A 21,338-nucleotide genomic window follows, 5' to 3' on the forward strand; every position below is an offset into this window, starting at 1 on the left:
GTGCAAGTGTGGCTTCTTCTTTGGAAAACAGTGTCATGGGATAAGAGTGCTGCATTTGGACCTAGGTTCAAATTCTGTCTCTCTCACTTATTAGCTGTGTAATCATATACAGGTCATTTAATCTCTTAGCTTCACTGTCCTCATCTGTTAGATGGGGGTATCTCACAGGATCATTGTAAGACTCAAGGGAAGTAACACCAGTAAAGCAGTTCAGGTGTTGTATGTTGGTTCTCATCTTTTATTTATTACTGTGTGACTTTGGATAAGTCACATTATTTTTCTACATTACAGTTGTTGTGTGTTTTTTCCCCCTCACTCTACATTTTCTTGTTGAGAGCATCACCTCCCATAGGTCAGCTATCATTGCTACTGCAGATAACCACCAGCTCTAAATAGCTAACCCATCTCTGTTATGAACTTCAGCGCTGCATAACCAAGTGTCCGTTGAACATCTCCAGTTGGATGTCCCATAGGCAAGTGTGCCACCATCTTTTGACCAGCCAGATTTATAATCTTAGTCATCTTCAGCTCTTCCCTCTTCTTTCTTCTTTCTATCCAAGTAGTTGTTAAGTCATGTCAATTCTACCTTCACAATGGATTTCACAACCTTATTTCATAACTGTTCCTTTGTCTTTACTCACACCCTCACCCCTCTGACTTTAGGCCCTTATTACCTCTCCCCTGGACCATTTCAGTTGCCTCCCTAGTGGTCTCCAAGAGTCCAGTTTCTTACCTTCCCCCCCCCCCCCACCCCCGTGCCTCTCATCCATCTCATGGAATCCCTTGCTTCCTTTAAGGGTCAATTCAAGTGCACTCTCTTACGAAAAGATTATCTTCGTCGCCACTAGTTACTTTATATTTACTTTGTATGCATTTTAAACTTGATTTTTGTATGAATGTTGTTTTCTTTCAATAAACTGTAAGCTCCTTGAGGATAGAGACTGCCTGATTTCTTATCTTTGTGTCCTCAGCACCCACGATAGAGCCTCTCTCACAGGAAGCACTTAATAAATGCTTGTTAAGTGAATGAGTCAAGTGAAATTTTATTTATGTGTGTGGGTATATATATATATATATATATATATAAATATATAAAAACACATATTTGTGTTTATACATATATACATATAGAAGAGCTGTTGTTTCCCTCAGTTAAGAAATTTTATTTTATTTTTTACCAATAAGTACAAGTATTCAAATGTTAAATAAAGACAAAAGAACATTAGACTAAAAAAATTGAGAGGGAAAAATGATTTGCACATACCACCTACATATTGAATTGAATTGATTACATGGTCCTTGCCTTTAAGGAACTTAGAGTCTGCTTGGGGAGAATGAGGTCCAGATAGAAGAAGAAACAGAACACGATATTCTATAGCATATCATTTAAATAGAAACCTTCAGAGATGGGAGACTCCTAGCTATGACCTAATCTCTAGAGCACGTTCTCATTCCAAAGAGTTCATAGTTGAATACAAGTGTATACCATATCCTTCTCAGACTTTTGCATTAAGCGTAATAAGTAAAGTATCATTAAGCATACCTGTGATCGAACTGAGTAGTTTACTGTTTATGGCTCTGTTCATAGGATGGGGATGGTTGATTGGGAGATGGAAGAAACCTTTGGGATCTTTTAGTCCACCTTCTTCATGAAAGCGACTAGTTCCCAAGGCCAATGTTACTTGATCCATCTCAAACTTGTTACCAGTTTAACAGCCTAGAAAATTTCATACAAGCTGTTTCGCTGTCTTTCCATTAATTATTGCTCCTCCTCCCTCCCTGTCTCTATGATGTATCGTCACTTTGTTACTAGTCTCATTCTCTTCATTGTGGTTTTTTGTGTGTATCTTTTCCCCATGGCGTCTTTCCTTTTGTCATTTTCCTGTGTCATAAGGCAAATTCCTGAACTACAGGATTCTCATGTTTTCTCTCTTATTCTGCCTCCTGTTTCCTTAGTTCCTTTTTCCTTGGGCTCAGAATCATAGGATATCAGAGCCAGGAGTTTACTTAGAGAGAGAGTCTTCTCCAACCTTTTCATTTTATGGATGAGGAAGAAGGCACAGAGAGGTGAATTCCCTTGCCCCAAGATGGTTGAGTTGGGGGTTTAGATGGTAGATGTCATGGCTCCTAGTCCAGTAACCTTTACCCTCCTCTGTGCTGATCTTTTGGCACACCAGTCATTGCTGTGCTTGTTTCCTCTTTTCAAGACAGACTGTGTGGTCATTAGTCATTTTGTGTTGATACTGCATAAATTCTGTGGGCACAGGATTGTGAAATCAGGGGAGGGGAGCTCAGAATTCAAGCACGTAGCATGTTGTTCCATGGCACAGTATTGCTGATACAGCGTAAATTACATGTGTGGTTCTGTACCTGGTTCTCTAGGGACCAGGTGGGAAGGCAGGGCTAGCCAAAGTTAGGTGACAGTTTGTCAGGTTGTTTGAAATACTTGTGATCTCTCTACAAATAGAAAAAGAATCAATGAAGGCGGTCTCTGATCTGGTCAGCAGGCTCCTATTGGGTCCAATTCCAGGCATCGTATTTTAGGAAGACATCAATAAGCGTAGGACTGCATAAAAACAGGGTGACAGAAAGGACTCGAAATGGCACCATCCAGGAGCAAATGGCAGGAACTGGGCATGTTTAACTCAAAGATGTGTAAAGTCTCAGAGGATCTAGAGTTGGAAGGGATCTCAGACACCAACATGCCCAAGGTGACACAGGTAGTATCAGAGGCCCTCAGAACTCTAGGGCCAGTGCCCTTTTCACTGTACAGTTTTTGAAGGGCTTCCCTGTGGAAGAGCCATTAGAGTTGCTTTGCTTTGCTTTGCCCAAGGGTAGACTTGAACCTCTGCGTAGGAATTAGAAAAACAAATTTTGAGCCAGTTTAAGGAAAAGCTTCCTAAAAATAGTGCTGCCCAGAAGTGGAGTGGGCTGCCTTCAAGGGTAACGAATTACTGAGATTTTTCAAATAAAAACTAGACCAGCATTTTTATGGGAATTTTTCTCTTCTTATAGTGTCTACCACAGGAGGTTTTTTGGTGGAGGAGGGGGCAGTCAGGGTTAAGTGATTGGTCTAGGGTCATACAGCTAGCAAGAGTCTGTGGCTGGATTTAAACTGAGGTCCTTCTGACTCCAGGGCCAGTGCTCTATCCAATGTGCCACCCAACTTCCCCTTACAGGGAGTGTCTTAAATCAAGTACAAGTTGAGATGGATGATCTGATGGCCCTTCCAACTTCAGGAGTCTGTGATTCTAGTTGGTCAGTCAGCAAGCTTTTTATTAAGTTCTCTTTATGTGCCAGGGACTGTGCTAAGTAAGCCCTGGGGATACAAAGAAAAGCAAAATTGTGGTCTGTGCCTTTAAGGAGTTCATTCTAATAGTTCATACCTTAATTCAGAGAGAAGGAGGCACAGCACAAAGATAGCATAGAATTCTGAACATTAAGAGAAAGAGGTAGGGGCAGCTAGGTGGTGCAGTGGATAAAGCACCGGCCCTGAATTCAGGAGTTCCTGAGTTCAAATCCGGCCTCAGACACTTGACACTTACTAGCTGTGTGATCCTGGGCAAGTCACTTAACCCCCATTGCCCCGCCAAAAAAAAGAAAAAAGAAAGAGGTAGTTTGAAGGATGGGGCAGTAAACTGTCAGATGCCTATGATACCAAAGAAGACAAGAACAGAGGAAATGCTCTTGGATTTGGCAAAGAGGAAGTAATTAGTGGCTTTCAAGACAGCAGTTTCAGAAAGGAATGGGTGCTGAGGCCAGATTGCAAAGTTGAGGGAGGTTAGTGAGGAAATGGGAGCTAAAGAAATTGCACAATCATAGGTTAATTATCATAATATATATTACAGCAGTGGCTACATTTTTCATTTGAGAAGTTTAACAGTGAAAGGAAGGGAAGGACTTATGTTGGTAGGTGTGTAGGGTCACAAGTGTGGGATTAGACATGGCTCAGTGGTTCATATATATACTATATGCATAGTCTATGGTAGACTAGGTTGTATATATTAGATCCTTATAATAAGCTTATAGATCTGTTGTTCCAAGAGATCTTAGATGCTGTCAAGTTCAACCCCCTATAATTTTACATATGGGGAAACTGAAGCCAAAAGATAATTAAGCAGTCAAGGTCACACAGTTAGACTTAATAAGTACCTGGAGGAATCTGCACTCAGGCTCTTTCTCTGGCTCCAAACCCAGTGTTCTTTCTCTTGTCCCTGTTTCTGGCAAGTTCGATCATTAACGTCCTTCTGACATCTTCAGTACTTTGGAAATCTATAATTTCATCTGTACCAATTTTGATCCCTTCTCTGCCTTTGTAGGTATTTTCATGAGTCGCTGTGGCCAAAAAAACATTCATCACCTGGTGGCTTCTGTTAATATGCCTCTTTGCACCTGGTCTTTTGGCGGTAGGCCCATCATCCATCACTAGGCTTATACTTGATGTCTTTTTATCTTGGGACCTACCAGAGCTTGCACTCTGCTCTTAAAGACGTTGAGATCTCAATTTCTCCTTCATCCAAAAAGTATCATCCCAGGACCAAAGCAGAGAGGTTCATAAGTTAGGCCGGTTTGTCACAGACTGGTGATTTTTGTTCGTTGGGTACTCCCTTTACTGACTCAGATTACCATCTGTCTGTTACAGCTATACAGGTTAACTGAAACTCAGGAGAGGTTGCCCATGTTTAACCAGGCAGGCAACAAGTTTTTATTAAATGCTCTGCACTATGCTAACACTGGACATATAAATCCCAAAATGAAACGATCTCTACTCACAAGGAGCACATGTTCTAATGGGTGAGACAAGTTAGTACATATAAAAATATGAAGCATAAATGTAAAAAGAATAAATAGGAATATATACAAAGAAGTAAAATACATGGTAGTCTGGGAGGGAGGGTACTAGCAATTATGGGGAGATCAGGGAGGAAGGGAATAAACATATCGTGCTTACTATGTAATTGGCACTTTACAAATATTAGCTCATTTAATCCTCATATCAACCATAGGAAGTAGGTTGTGATTATTATCATCACAATTTTACATTTGAGGGAACTGAGGCAGACAGAAGTTAAGTGATGATTTGCCTAGAGTCGAATAGCTATTAAAAGTGTCTGAGGGGCAGTTAGCATTGGCCCTGGATTCAGGAGGACCTGAGTTCAAATCCGGCCTCAGACACTTGACGCTTGCTAGTTGTGTGACCCTGGGCAAGCTATTTAACCCCAATTGCCTCACTACCCCCCCCCAAAGTGTCTGAGGTTCAGTTTGGCCTTAGGTAGGACTTCCTGATGCCAGGCCCAGTGCTTTATCCACTGTTTCACCAGCTGCCTCTGGCATCAAGAAAGATTTCATGGAGAAAATGGTGCTCAAGCTGGGATTCTATAGGTGGCACCAGGGGCAGGATTTGAACTCAGACCTTCCTGACCATCCCTTACACAATACTCTTCCTGTAATATTTAAGATTTGCAGAACTCCTCTTAGACATTTTCTCAATTGATCTTCACTAGGGGGCTATTGTTATCTCCCATTTGACAAAAGCCCAGGGAAGCAGCTTAATGTGGGTCCTGCAATATAGCTAGTAAGTCCTTGAGCTGAAATTCGAACTTGGGCCATCTTGATTCCGATTCCAGAGCATTAAATAAACAGAATCTTATTTCTTGTGGAGAGCAAGGGGTATTAAAAAGGGGCATTTGAAGCTCACCAAGTCAGTGGGATATATTCAGGTACTGGAATATCAGACCGAAACCTATGCTCATTTGATTACTTTGAGACCCTGTCTTTTAATCCTTTGGGGGTAGAAAACCCTTTCTTTTTGTGATGGGGGCTTGTTTCTCAGGTCCTTGATCTCTGTCAAGAATTTCCATGAAGAAGGGGATTGGGGGCGAGTCTCAACATCAAAAATACACATTAAAGTGTTTCTTGGGGAAATTTTTGAAGCTGAACAAATATAAGATGGGAGAATAATCATTCTTGTAAAAACAATGGCAGAAAAAGAGCTCTGGGTCATAGTGATCTTCTGATCATGAGATGGCAGTGTTGTGTTGTATGTTAATTCAAAAATTGAGCCTGATATTGGAATGTAAAAGTAAAACCACATAGGCTATAGGAACTGGGAGGTAATCTCTATTTTACGCAACACTGACTTTTGTCTGTTTTAGGATTCTTCAGCCAAAGGGGAACCTGGGATATTTGGAAAAGATTCAGAGTAGCTACACAGATGACTAAGGGGTTGGAAAAGAAGACCTGAAAGAAGAGCTTGGAGAAGATAAGACTGAGAACATTTAATTATACTTTTCAGGGATCTGAAGGATTATTCTAATGAGGGCTTACCATACCCAGGCTAGTGACCAAATGTTCATCTCAACTGAGAATAGAATTGGGTTAAACTTTAGTATGGGGATATAGGTTAGATGAAAAGGAGAATTTCTTTTTTGAGGAGAAAGTTATAATTATATTTTCATTGTATTCTAATCTCCTTGGACCTTAGTTCTTCATCTGCAAAATGAGGAGTTAGACTATATAGCTTCCAATGTCCATTCTAGGTCTAATTCTGTGGTCCTGTTTGCATTTTGGTGACTCGTGTGCAGTAAAATATGGTAACTATATTAATTAGAATATATTTTGTTTATTGCAATTCCCTATTCCCCAATTACTCTGAATAAAACAATGTTATATAGAGGTTGCATGGTATGGTTGAGTAGGGACTTGGAAGAATTTCTTGATGGTGACTTTTTTAAACATGGATTTGAATTATTGAAGGAATTTCTAAAACTTCATCTGTCTGGGAGATAAGGAAGACTCTTGAAGGTAGAGGGATGGATCTAAGCGATTGAATCAACAGACATTTATTAAGTATGTACCTGTCCGCTTGGTGCCAGGCAGCATGCGAGGCATTGGCAACACGAAGGCAAAAATAGAATAGCCTTTACCCTCACAGGGTTTCCTTTCTTCTGGGTGAGGTGTGTGTGTGTGTGTGTGTGTGTGTGTGTGTGTGTGAATAGATATAAAGCAAACAAGGTGATTACTGCAGCGAGGCACTAGCAGCAGGAAGGACCAGGAAAGGCCTCAGGTAGGAGGTGTCTTTGAAGGAGAACTTGGAACAAAATTAGGGATTCTAAGAGGTTTCGGTGAAGAGGGAGTGAATTCCAGGCATGGGGCACAGTTGTTTCAAAGACACTGAGATAATAGGTGGAAGGAAGAGCAAGGCCAATTTAATTGGACTGTATTGTATGTGATGGGGAGGAACATGACGTTGAAAAGGTGGGTTAGAAGCTGTGAAAGATTTATAGTTTCAAACGAATTTGTATTGGATCCAGAGGGAGCTCTTGTAGTGTATTAAGCACAGGCAGGCTTATGCTTTAGGAAAAAGCATTTCCTCAGCTGTATTGAAGAGTGATTGGACAGGAGATAACTGAAGCCAACTAGGAGGCTACTGAGATTGTCCAGGTAAGAGGTGATGAGAACCTGGACTAATGTGGTGATCATGAATGGGCAGAAGGGGACCGATGTGAGCTGTGTTATGGAGGCAGCATCAGTGATACTGGGTAACTACTTGGACACATTGGGTGGGGAAGAGTGAGGTGTAGAGGATCGCTCTGAGGGCTGAGAACCTTTCACATCCTGAAATGGTGGTGGTGCCCATGACAGAAATGAGCAAGTTTGGAAGAGATGTTGTTTCTGGGAGAGAGAATGAGTTTGGTTTCATACCTGTCGAGTTTGAGGCGTCTGCAGATATCCAGTTTGAAATGTCTGGAAGGCAGCTGGCGATATTCAGAGTTCTGGCAGAGAGAACCTTTGAACCTGTGGGCACTGATGAGGTCATCAAGAGAATGAGGACAAAGGGTCCAAGACAGAACCTTGGAGTCTACTCACCATTAGGGGTCATGATATGGATGGTGAATTAATAAAGAAGACAGAGAAAGAGGGGTTAGATAAGGATGAAAAGAGCCCTGTGATTCAGTGAGAGCCATTCTTAGATAGCTATGTCAGCACTTAATAGGTGCGTGTGTGTGTGTGTGTGTGTGTGTGTGTGTATACACATATATATATTGTGCTGAGCACCAGAAGCACAAATACAATCAAGCAGAACAGTACTTGTCCCCAAGAGCTTACATTCTATTGGGAGAAGACAGTTCATAAAGGGCAGTGGAAAGGGATAGGGAAGGTTACATCTGGACTGTGCTGGTGAATAGTCAATGACTAACTGTGTCTCTCAAAAAAAAGTCAGTTTAATCTGTGTTAGTTTTTTCTCCATTGCTTACATCTAGACATTCAACAGAACAATAAATCAAGCCCTGATTTGTAGTGTTTGCCAGTTTCTGTGTTGTAAATAGTTACACTGAAAATTTAACAACCTGCTCATTGGCCAGAGGTGTAAGTGCTTACACTGAAAATTTAATAACGTGCTTGAGTGGGTAGCCAGTGCTTTAGTAGACCCCTGGGTGACATGGTGTATAGAGGGTAGGGAAGTGGTATAGAGGCCTGATTGGGGGAAAGAGAAGGCAAAAGCTCATGTATCAGAGCTTGGTCCCAGGGGCAGAGAGCAAGTTTCTGATGGGGGTCAAGGAGGAGATAGGGTTAGGGTCCCTCCTTGGACAGTAAGATAGGATGAAATGATAGAGGAAGCATGACTCTGAGCTTTGGGAAATTGTTTCTGTTTCTCTTTCTTAGTACTAGGGCTTGGGTCATATTGGTCAGGCATTTGAATCACCTGGACCAGATGAATTATTCTGAAAACAAACAAGAAATCACACTTCAGACTGGCAGATGTGATTGGAATCAGTGATATTTGAATGAACATGGAGGACAGAAGAGATGTGGTGGCACTAGGGAAAAAGAATGCCCCAGTTTTCAAAAAGGGAAGATTGCAAACTGTAAGGCAGTGAGATTGACTTTGATTTTGGGAATGTTCATACATAGATCACTAAAGAGATCATTAGTGAATATCTAGAAAAGGAAGCAGTGATTACAAAGACCCAGGATGGTTTCATGACAGATTTTCTTTTTTCTTTTCTTTTTTTTCCTCCCCTCCCCTCCCTGCCCTGCCCTCCCCTCTTTTTTTTTTTTTTTTTGAGACTTTTTATGCTGCTCAGGAAAATCCTGTAGATAAAGTTTACCTAGAAAACATTTAATAAAGAAACTCATGCTCTTCTTGTGGCAGAAATAGAGTTATATTGACTCACGTGATAATACGTAATTAGCTGGATTTGGAACTAGTTAAATGTCCAGACTCAAAAAAAGCAATCATTAATGATTTGGCAAGGAGACTGTATTAGATCCTGCCAAGAATCTGTTTGGCCCTGTGCTGCTTAGCATTTAAAAAAAAATTATTTCATTTATCTGTCTACCTCACATTTAGTTATTTCAAGCAGTGATTTGAATAAAAGCATAGATGACATTCTTGTCAAATTTGCAAATGAAACAAGGCTGAGGGGGACAACTGACACAAGTAGATGACAGAATCAGGATCCCAGAAGATCTTCACCAGCCAGAACACATTGGTCTGAATCTAATAAAATGAAATCAGTAGGGACAAATGTAAAGTTTTACATTCAGGTTCAGAAATCATCTTCTCAAGTACAAGATGGAGGAGCTTTGATAAGGAAGAAGTTTGTCTGAAAAAGATCCGGGGGTTCTGGTGGACTACAAGCCCAACATGACTCAGCAGTGTGATGTGGCAGCTGAAAGGCTGTTGTTATCTTAGGCTGAGTAAAGAGAGGAATAGCTTCCAGGAACGAACTGGAAGAGAGAGTTTGTCTCTACTCTGCCCTGGTCAGGCTACATCTGGAGTATTTGTTTAGGTCTGGGCATCATATTGATGGATATTGATAGAATAGGCACTGATAAATCAGAGGGCAACTAGGATAGTGAAGGGTCTTGAGTCCATGTAATAAGAGGATCACTTGAAAGACTTGGGAGGGACTGGGGTGTATCCTGGAGAAGACTCAGAAAGCATGACGGCTATCTGGAAGTACTTGAAGGTCTATCCTGTAGAAGGGAGATTATGCTTTTTGTCTTTGATCCTAGAGGTGGAACCAGGAGTAATAAGTAGAAGGTGCAAAGAAGCAAATTTAGACTTGATATCAGCACAAAAAAATCCCTAAAATTAGAGCTGGCCAAACTTGGAAGGGGATCTCTCAGGAGGCAGTGGGTTTCCTCCTCATTATTGTTGTTGCTGCATCGTTTCGGTCATGCCCTGGTCTTCCTTGACCCCGTTTGGAGTTTTCTTGGCAGAGATACTGGAGTGGTTTGCCAGTGACAGAGGAGGAAACTGAGGCAAATAAGGGTTAATTGGCTTGTCATAGGTCACACAGCCAGTAAGTGTCTGAGGCCTGATTTGAACTTAGGAAGATGAATCTATCCACTGTGCCACCTCATTGTAGGTCTTCAAACATTGGATGATCATTTGCTAGGTGTGTTATAGTGAGGATTCTTCTTCTTGTATGGGTTGGGCTGACTGATTGCTAAAGCCAACTCTGAAATTCTTGTATCTGTTTATCCTTTACAAAATGGAGACAGTTCTTGGGGAGTTATATAGATAAATGAGTTAAGGTTCTTGGAATACAAAGAGCCCATTAAAAGAAGGCACAAATAAAATAGCTGTCATTAGTTTTAGAAGAAGCCTCTAAAAATTCTTTCTAAAAATGAACAGTAGGGGGCAGCTAGGTGGCGCAGTGGATAGAGCACCGGCCCTGGAGTCAGGAGGACCTGAGTTCAAATCCTGCCTCAGACACTTAACACTTACTAGTTGTGTGACCCCGGGCAAGTCACTTAACCCCAATTGCCTCACCCCCCCCCAAAAAAAAAAAGAACAGTAAGTTAGTTTTCTCTATAACCTACACTGAAATGAGGTGGGTTAGGGGTGTGGTATTCATTGATTTATATCTAGAGAAGCTGAGGTATTAGGCGGTTGAAAAATGAACAGCATGTGTATTATGGTCATAAATTTTGAGTCCCTCCCGAGTGCTTTATAGGACAAAGAAAAAACAGGTCCTTGTCTTCCAAATCTAAGTAATACATGAAAGGCTCAGAATTCCATCTTGGAACCTTGGCCTTGAGGCCTTTTCTTGGTGACAGTTGCTGGACATGGATTCAATTGTTCCTCTTCTCATTTTCCTCTCTACTGCAGAAGGCAGGATGGCAAGTGTACTGTCACGGCGCCTTGGCAAGCGATCCCTCCTGGGAGCCCGAGTGTCTGTCCCCAATGCCTCTGGAGATGGCTTAGCAGCGGCAGCCCAGCCCTCAGGTTCCCATGCTGAGATGGTTGGGGTGGTTGCCCCCCAACCTTTCCCTGCCTACAAGGACAACCACTGCCAGGAACATCCTAAGGAGATCCTCATGGCCTCTGGTGCCCCAGGTCTACAGCAGGTGGTGTTTCAGCCAGGGCAGAAGGTAAGTCAAAGCACAGTATGCACAGGAGTATGTTTCTGTCCCATTGGGCTTGGAGTTGGAAGGCTCAGAATCCTCCTTATTCTCAGTTTGGGGATAAGATTGAGTACAGGGAGAAAAGTATCATGGGTGCTGGTTTTTTTTCAAACCACTCATTTCTGATCTCTCCTGTATTGGTCATAAGAGAGGCAGAACTTCTTTACTCTATACAATGAACTCCTGTTTCAGCTCGCTTCACTTTGCATCAGTTCATATAAATCTTCCCAGGTTTTTCTGAAACCATCCCTCTCATCATTTCTTATAGCACAGTAGTATTCCATCACAATCATATGGTACAACTTGTTCAGCCATTCCCCATTTGACAGGCATCCCCTCAATTTCCAATTCTTTGCCACCACAAAAAGAGCTGCTACAAATATTTTTGTACATATAGGTTTTTCTTTGATCTCTTTGGGATACAAACCTAATAGTGGTATTGCTGGGTCAAAGGGTGTACATAGTTTGTTAGCCCTTTGGGGTATCCAAATTGTTCTCCAGAGTAGTTGAACCATTTCACAACTTTACCAATAGTTCATCAGTGTACCTGTTTTCTCACATCCCCCATGAGAGGAATTTTAGAACATAAGTCATTGGGTGTTTGTACAACAGACCTTCCATTGCCTGTGGGTATAATTCATAATACCTCTTGCCAGTTTGTTGAAAGAAGTGCTCCCCAAAGTCCACTGACCTAAGTTGTTGGTATGTCTTAGGCTGGCCCAGAGTGTTCCTAGAAGCTAATGAAGTGAGTGGTATTTATCTTAAATGTTTACAGAAACTAGTTGGCAGTACTAGGAGCCGGTAACCTTTAAAAATTAGATACCAAGGTTTCTTTTCATGCTTTTATTTCCTTACTGGGAGTTGATATATACCAAATGGACTTTTAAAATTAGAGGCAAGAGTAATAACACTGTCTCATTGTGAGTGGTCAGTCAGCAGTGGATTGGTAGTGGATTGACACAAAGCAAGCAGCTTGGATTGATGCTGGGAGCTGGCATGGGGGTGAATGGCAGCCACTGTCCTGCATCAAGGGCCCTCATGATGGGGTATAGATCGCTAACTCCAACTGTTCTGACCATGCCCTTGAAGGCTTTGGGTTCATGTAGAACCTCTCTGCTGCCACTGTTATTTTATGACTATTCCTTCCCTTTCTTTGGTGCTGTGAGTAGGATTGCATATGGCGGGAGTTTTTTATGTTTGAGCTAAGTGATTGTCTGGGTTACTCCTCTCTCCTGTGTTATCAGCATGCTTGGGTCCTCCACTGCCACATGCTCTTTTTGGGGAGGGGTTGGGGGAGAAGGGAAGATAAAATGACCCTTTAGAATCAAGGAGCAAGTGACAGAGTTGATATGGGGAGAAACTTGGTCTTTGTTTTTGATAGGTACTTTGCGATCAATCTTTTTTTCATTGTGGCACCATGGACAACAGCAGGTGAGGCTCTAGGACTGGATGGATATTGGAAATGTAGACTAAAGGTTAGGTACCTCAGCTAAGTAGGCCTAGAGAAGAGGTCAGAAGCCATTTGTCGGGTCAGAACCAAGTGAGCCCTCTCAGCCTGAGGATGTTGTTATCAGAGACAGTGTGTTGTGTAATGGACAGAGTATTGGTCTGGGAGTCTGGATCGACCAGAGTTCAGATCTGACAGTAAGAACTGTCTGACTGTAGGCTTAATTTCCATGACCGTTTCCTTCTCTATAAAATGGAGATGATTCCTATACTGATTACTTCCCAGGGTTGTTGGGAGTATTATGCAGAATTAAAGTGATTTGTGAAGTTTAAAAGTGCCAAGAAGATGTCTGGTTTTTCTCCCTCCCTCTTCTCTGTGGAGAGTTGGTATGCTATGGGTGTTAAATAATGTGAAAAATGAATTTTTTGCTCAACTATATTTCCTTATTATGAAGACAGGTTCTTCAGTTTGATAGGGAGGAAGACCAGAAATGCCTTGTGGGGAACTGACAAGTGAGGTGTTGTTGTTTTTAAAAAAGCATCAACAAAACCCTTATTTTTTTGTAAAGGGCCTTATAACTGAGACAATTCCAGGCCTTGACTTAGAACTTTTATATAGCTTCTGTTGAGGTAAGATCCAATTCAGCATGGTTGGTTTGGACCTACAAGTGGGAGCAGGTAGTTGGGGATCCCTGGTTAAGGGGCAAGGTGTGGCCATGGGGAAACAGCAATTTCTGGCAGATGTTAGAACCTTGGGAGGAGACCTACAAGGCACTGACTGTGGGATTCCCTTTTTCTTTCTCTTTTTGCCAGGTCTGTGTGTGGTATGGGGGCCAGGAGTGTATGGGAGTGGTGGAGCAGCACAGTTGGGCAGAAGATAAGGTGACGGTTCTGCTGCTGGACCAGAAATTACAAATCTGCTGCAAATCAGAGGAGGTGTGGTTGCCGGAGCTGAAGGGCTCAGTGCCTCCACCACCACCCACCGTCGAACAGGCAACTCCTCCTACGGCATACAGATCCGTCTCCAGGAATATTGATGTCCCAAAGAGGTTTGTATGGGAAGGAACTGGGTCCCTGAATGTGTGTGTATGTGATGGGGACTCTCATTTGCAGGGGTCCTGGTTATAATGACAAGAATTTAGGGGGTTCCCTCTAGCCAGGGCCTTGTCCACAGGGGTGCCGCCTTTTGTAGCAGTTGGTATTTGGACAGGTCCCAAGTTTTAGGGTTGGAAGACTAGCTTGGGGCACATGCTCTCTGTCTCTCTCTCTCTCACACTCAGTTTTAATTTGGGGGAATTTTAATTTTGGAATCTTTCTATAAGCTAATAATAATAATAATAATAATAATAATGATAATGAGAGCTAGCATTTGTACAGCCCTTTAAAATTTGCAAATTGCTTTATGTATTTTATCTCATTTGAATCTCATAATTCTGTGAGGTAGGTAACTATTATCTCCATTTTATAGCTGAGGAAAGTGAGGCTGAAAGAACCCAAGTGACTTTTTTAGGGATCCAGGGCTAGTAACAATCTGAGGCAGGATTTGAACTCGGGCTTTCCTGATTCCAAGTCCAGCGTTTTGTTCCCTGTGCCATATTGCCACCTTGGATGTTCACCTCACTGTAAAAGAGGGCTAAATAAGTGAGTGCTTTTATCATGGCCTTGTCTGAGAGGAGGGAGACATTCACCATGCCTCAAGGTTCTTTATTTACCCTTCTCATCTACAATTGGCTATCAGTTTTCTATCTCAGTACAGGGGAATATAGTGGTAAGGATGATCCCAAGCATCACAGAATCAAAAGATACTTTATTAGTTTTAGGGTAGCTAGGTGGCACAGTGGAAAAAAGTACAGACTCTGGATTCAGGAGGACGTGAGTTCAAATCTGGTCTCAGACACTTGACACTTACTAGCTGTGTGACCTTGGGCAAGTCACTTAACCCCAATTGCCTCACAAAAAAAGGGAAAAAAAAATAAACTGACTTGTCAAGATTAAACAAATAAAAACCCTCCTCTCTTTGGGATTGATTTATTGGGTAGATTGACAGCAGAGGCCTACCCCACCCCTCTTTGTGCTATTAGTGGTAGCTGGTTGGTAAGATGGACTCTCACTACATTGTTTTTATCAGCTGTTAACATCTCATTTATATTTGGCTTTAGGTGGTATTTGCCATCATTTTATAACCCACTACTTCATAGTCATAGAGACAAGCTAGGTGGTACAATGAATAGAGTGCCAAACCTGGAGTAAGAAAGGCTGGCCCGAGTTCAAATCTAGTCTCAGACACCAGCTGTATGATACTGGGCAAGTCACTGACCCACTGTTGGCCTCTGTTTTTTTCACCTATAAAATGGGGTAAATAATAGCACCCGCCTTGCAGAGTTGTGAGGATCAAAGGAGATACTATTTGTAAAGCACTTAACATGGGGCCTAGCACACAGCAAGAACTATGAACATGCCTGTCCCCTTGCCCCCTAGTTTGTAACTCCTTTTCATCAAAATCGTAGAAACTGATGATTTCCCATGAAATGAGATGTTTGGGGTTTTCCTCTGAGAAGCAGTACAATAGAAATACAGGCTCAAAGGTGCTGGCTTCAAATCCCAATTCTTGACACTGCCTTTGTGACCTTCCTCAGATCACTTAGTCTCTCTCGGCCTCAGTTTCCTTGGAGATGGGGTTAAATGGACTCTGAGTTCCTTCCAGCTCTAAGTCCATGATTCTACCAAGCTAAGGGACAGCTCAGTCTCTTGCTGCTTCGGATGCCTGATGCTCCTGGGTATTAGCAAGTAAAAGGCATATTGTTTACTACTTTACACAGCACATTCTTGCTACTTTTGCCTATCATATTACCTTGTAAGCTGTTATTTACCATTTCTAGTATGAGTGGGAGAGAAGGAAAAAATGCTTTTCTCATAGTTTTTTTTTTTAATTTTTTAAATTTTTTTTTATTTATTTGGTGAGGCAATTGGGGTTAAGTGACTTGCCCAGGGTCACACAGCTAGTAAGTGTTAAGTGTCTGAGGCTGGATTTGAACTCAGGGCCTCCTGAATCCAGGGCCGGTGTTCTATCCACTGCGCCACCTAGCTGCCCCTCATAGTTTTTACTAAAGCAGAATTTAGAAACCTTTTGGCACCACCAGGAAGTGGAAGTGCTGTGGTGTTTGGGGCTTAAATGTTTGTGTGTCCAAATCTACAAAGCAGTATATGTGGACTATAGTTCAGTAGTTGTGTGTGTGTGTGTGTGTGTGTGTGTGTGTGTGTGTGTGTGTGTGTGTGTGTGTGTGTGTGTGTGTGTGTGTGGTCTCCTTTGTTGAGAATTCCCAGTGTGGAAACTTTACCCACCCATATTGTCAGCTCATCTGTAACTTGAACTTTCCTTGGGCATTGAGAGGTTAAGGTACTGGTTCACAGTCAGGTAGGATATGTCAGAAATGGGACTTGAATTGATAGTTTCTCATTCAATAGATATAAATGAATGCTTTAAAAAGCACTTATTAAGTGCTTAACTGTGTGCAAAGTAACTGTGCTATTTACTGGGGATACAAACGGAAAAATGAGAGAGAGTTCCTTTTCTTAAGGAAGTTACGTTCTAATAGACAACCCATGAAAGTTATTGGGGGAGCAGGAAGATGCTGTGGTCCACTGGTCCTTAGAGTCAGGACAGATAGAAATGCCTGGAGGACTTAGAAATGGCCACTGGTAAGACCCTGTGATCCAGATGGCAAGTAATCCAATTTGAAGGGGAGAGAAGACTAATGTAGAAATCCATCTTATTGAATGTCTTTTCTTTCTCTTTCTTTCTTTCTTTCTTTCTTTCTTTCTTTCTTTCTTTCTTTCTTTCTTTCTTTCTTTCTTTCTTTCTTTCTTTCTTTCTTTCTCTCTCTCTCTTTCTCTCTCTCTCTCTTTCTCTCTCTCTCTCTTTCTCTCTTTCTCCCTTCCTTCCTTCCTTCCTTCCTTCCTTCCTTCCTTCCTTCCTTCCTTCCTTCCTTCCTTCCTTCCTTCCTTCCTTCCTTCCTTCCTTCCTTCCTTCCTTCCTTCCATCCATCCTGTGGGGCAGTGAGGGTTAAGTGACTTGCCCAGGGTCACACAGCTAGTAAGTGTCAAATCTCTGAGGCTGGGTTTGAACTCAGGTCCTCCTCCTGAATTCAGGGCTGGTGCTTTATCCAGTGCGCTGCCTTAGCTGCCTCTCTCTCTCTTTTTTTTAAAATTTAATTTTTATTTTTTTTAAAGTAATAAACATTTTTATTTATAGTTTTGGGTTCTAATTTTTATCCCTTCTTCCCTCCCTCTTCTCCCCCCTCCATGAGTCGGTAAGCAATGAGACATAGATTATATGCGTACAATTATGTACAACATGACCATATTAGTCATTTTGTATAAGAAAACTTGAGTAAAAGAAAAAAATGAAAGAAAGTGAAAAATAGCATGCTTCAGTCTGTTTCATTAATATCAGTTCTTTCTTTGTAGGTGGATACTATGTTTCATCAATAGTCTTTTGGGATTGTCTTGGATCCTTGTGTTGTTGAGAATAGTTAAGTCATTGAATGTCATTTCAATTAAGATCATATTCATTTCTGATGTTGAACCATTTGACAGTGCTAAGGACTTTGATGGTGAGAACATTTCTTTATCAGGTCTTTAGTATCTGTGGCTCCTGAGGAGGTGGGGGCTACTGTGTTAATAGAGACATCTCTTATGGTCTTGAGACATCTCTGGTTAGAATTAGGTGCACTTGTGGATGAGTGTGGTGGGATCAGACTGGAGGTAGAGATAGGGGCTACTGTTAGTCACAGAATTCTTGGACATGAAGTCCTAGGTGGTGTCTCCACTGGGACCTGAGAGGATATGGTAGGAGTGGTCATTTGATTTTTTTTTCATGTAGGAATGAAAGAAAATTAAAAATTATACACCAAAGTGCTATTACTAGCTTCTTGCAATAAACTATCATTTTTTGGTGGAATGAAATTAAGATGTATCCTAGAATTCTGGAATGCTCTCCATAAGTTTATTTCAAAATATCTCCATACCTTTTTTTTTTTTTTTTTGGTATTTGGAGCTTTAATTCATAGCTCTAATTTTACTCTCAAACAACTCAAATTTATTTTGGAAAGCATGTTGTAGAATGCTGAAGGTTTTGCCAGTGTGAAAGAATTTTATCATTAAAAGTGTGTTTTAGGGAATTTTTATTTAAGGACCTTGAAATGTCTTTAGTTAACGGGGCTGTTGTCCTAAGAAATAGGTCCTGTTGACATTCACAAGCCAATAATTTGCTTGATCGGTTTCTTTGGGAGGATAAGGCTGGTTTGTTTTAGTTATATCCTTTTGTGTGTTAAGTATGGAGCCAAACCTACCCCTTTTCAAAAAGGGGTAAGGGAAATGATTGGAATATTTTAAAATGTCTATAGACTTCTCTGTCATCATCTTTTATTTTTCATGGTTCTTAATCCTTTTTGTCTCTAGATCAATTACTATATATTGTGTAGTGGAAAGATTAGACTGGGAATCAAGAAGACCTAGGTTCAAATCCTGCCTGGGCCCTTTATTAATTCCGTGACTTTGATCCATTCACTTTACCAGTCTAAGTCTCAGCTTCTACATCTGTAAAATAGCAATCATGCTTGCAGTACTAGCCTTATAAGATGACCTATTTTTTTCTTTGTTTAAAGACTGGGTTTCCCTAGCTCACTCAGGCTATTGGTTCAGGCTTTGATCCCACTCTGATGTATATAGAACCTTCTCTGTTCCTGACGTGGGCTGATTTGCTCCTTCCTTAGGCATCCTTGGTGGGCTCCCCTCCCTCTCCTAGGTATTAAAACCAAACTTCGGTTGAACACTCAGTTGGCATAACCCATTGCACCTCAAAATTGAGCTTGAGATGTGCCAGCCTCCACCTCCCCAGGAGCTGGGTTTACAGGTGTGTACCACCACACCTGGAGGAGTCTATTTTGAAACTCAAACCTTTAAGGCACTATACAAAGTTGATTGTTGTTAGTGATAATGATTTGGCAGCTAAGTGGTAAAGTGGGTGGAGTCAGGAAGCACTGAGTTCAGATGCAGCCTCAGGCACTTACTAGCTATGTGATCCTGGGCAATTCACTTAACCCTGTTTGCCTCAGTTTCCTCATCTGTAAAACAGGGGTGATTCTCCAAACTTGTTCTCAGGTGCAAATGAGAAAATATTTGTAAAGTGCTTAGCACTGTGCCTGGCACAAAGCAGGAGGTTGATAAATGCTTGTTCCCCACCTATTTAGGTCATGTTCCTTGAGTAATTGGGTAATAACTTACTGCAGGATGTGTCAGACTTGTGGAATCAAAATTATCTACAAAGTGGATAATACACACACAGATGGTCGCCAGGAGTTCTTTGGGGCTGTCTTCTTCTTTCTAACTTCTGCCTCTGTTTGGATTCAGGAAGTCTGATGCGGTGGAGATGGATGAGATGATGGCGGCCATGGTCCTGACCACCCTGTCTTGCAGCCCCGTAGTGCAAAGTCCTCCTGGCATTGAGTGCAATTTACCTGGTGAGTCTGGCCACCCACCCTCTTCCCTCATAGAAAAGTACTGAGGGGGTATCTGGTTTGGAGGAGGCCCCTTAAACCTACCATTTCTTTAGCAGCTGTCTGCAGAGAGCACTGGCCTGGAAATCAGGACTCCAGATTCTCTTCTCAGTCACATACCACCTCGTGCTTGCTCAGTAACCTTGTGTTAGTCACCTCCCTTCTCTTTCCTCAGTTTCCTCACCTGGGGAGGAGGATCCTGGAGCATTTTGAAGATGAATGAGAGCACTGGACAGAGTCTCACTGCCCAGATGAGTAAGTTCCTCCATGGGAGTAAGTTAGGCCCTTTGGTGGGGAACTTGAACTAGGGCAGTGGAGGGATATTCTGTATACTAGGAAAATAGTCTGTGAGTGGCCTCCAAACTTTCATGCCCCTCTCCAAGTGTCTTAATTCAGCCTTGAAAACTAGGACAAACCTACAGGGCCAGACTCCAAAAGAAATTGTAATGCTTAAAATCAGGCCAGTCATGGGTAAGAAAATATTGTAATAGAAAGTAAAAGTGTGACCTCACAGCAAATTGAGTCTCTTTCTGAATGCTTTTGGCACTACCTGAAACATGCTACCGCCATTACTGTGGGGAATGGTTGGTGAATATTACTAGTTTGATCAAACTAGTTGTGTGGGCCTGAAGGTTTTTGAATTAAGTTGTTGGGTTGGCCTGAAACTTACTCCCAGGGAACAACTTTACTTACTGGCACAGTCATCTAACTAACTTGTCAATGATTCTGAGTTTTGTTGGGGAACATGACATTTTTGGTAAGAAGAATGACCGTACAAATTCCTTGTATTTATATAATTGATTAACTTATCAGTTTTTTTGTTTTGTTGTTGTTTTGTGGGGCAGTGAAGGTTAAGTGATTTGCCCAGGGTCACACAGCTAGTAAGTGTCAAGTGTCTGAGATCAGATTTGAACTCAGGTCTTCCTGAATCCAGGGCCCATGCTTTATGCGCTGCGCCACCTAGCTGCCCCCATCAGTTATTCTTTAAAAAAGTTTCTTTAAAAAAAAGTTTCTTTAATATTTAAGTGTTGTCTTCCTCAATATCAAGAAATAGACTGATATACATAATTAATAATTTAGTCAGTGGCATGTCACTTGCTGGTCTGTGAGCACATTTTAAATACTTCACCAAGTAGAAGAATGTAGTCAGATTTCTGGACCTGTGAGAATGGAGTTAGATTATATATGTTATATACATATACAATATGTATGCATATGTGTTACCCGTATATAGAAATAGAAAGAAAAAGCATGATATTATGATATAAGTATTATATACTACCATCATATTATAGAACAAATATGTAAAACTATAACATATATTATACACTATACAAAAAATATACACAATTTGTTTATTATGCATGTAAATACAGAATGCATATATACATGTATGTGTAAATATGTGTGTGTGTGTGTGTGTGTGTGTGTGTGTTTGCATGCGCATGTACAAATGCGTTTTTCCCAGTGATAGGGACAAGGGCCTTAAAGTATTAGTACAAAGGGACCAACATGGGGTTTTAACTTGACCACTGGATTTGCCAAGGGTGGCCAGAAACAAATGAGTCTCAAGAAATTGGTGCAAAGGGAAAGTAGGTGGTTATAAAGCCATCAGGGCCTGCCAATTCATTGTGCTCTATTCTGACCGCGGTTCCCAACCGCTGTCTTACCTCTTTCCCTGAAACATTTTCAGCTTTTTCTCTCAAGGAATTAACTTATTTTAAAAAATCAGAACAGATGGTAGATTATCATTGAAATAAGTGGGAAAATGGCATTTACTTGATAGCTCATTTTCTCGAAATGCATTTATTTCATAAAACAAAAAATACAATCTTCTCTACAATTGGGCCCTACTTCAAAGTACTAAAGTTACCCTTGGCTTTTTTCTTCAGGATTGCTATGTGAGCATTGATT

General features: G+C 41.4%; 1 protein-coding gene across 3 annotated transcripts in view; it reads left to right on the forward strand.

The window, feature by feature from the left end:
• ZNF395 (zinc finger protein 395) overlaps positions 1-21,338 on the forward strand; it is a 77,455-nt gene that overhangs the window by 39,746 nt on the left and 16,371 nt on the right. For all 3 annotated transcript variants that reach the window (XM_043987190.1, XM_043987192.1, XM_043987189.1), the window contains exons 2-4: positions 11,126-11,388; positions 13,681-13,916; positions 19,279-19,388. In XM_043987190.1, the coding sequence (XP_043843125.1) occupies positions 11,134-11,388; positions 13,681-13,916; positions 19,279-19,388 (601 nt within the window). In that variant the 5' untranslated portion in view covers positions 11,126-11,133. The remainder of the gene's footprint in view (positions 1-11,125; positions 11,389-13,680; positions 13,917-19,278; positions 19,389-21,338) is intronic.

The sequence above is a fragment of the Dromiciops gliroides genome, chromosome 2 (genome assembly GCF_019393635.1).
Source record: "Dromiciops gliroides isolate mDroGli1 chromosome 2, mDroGli1.pri, whole genome shotgun sequence".
In the NCBI taxonomy this organism is placed as follows: Eukaryota; Metazoa; Chordata; class Mammalia; order Microbiotheria; family Microbiotheriidae; genus Dromiciops; species Dromiciops gliroides.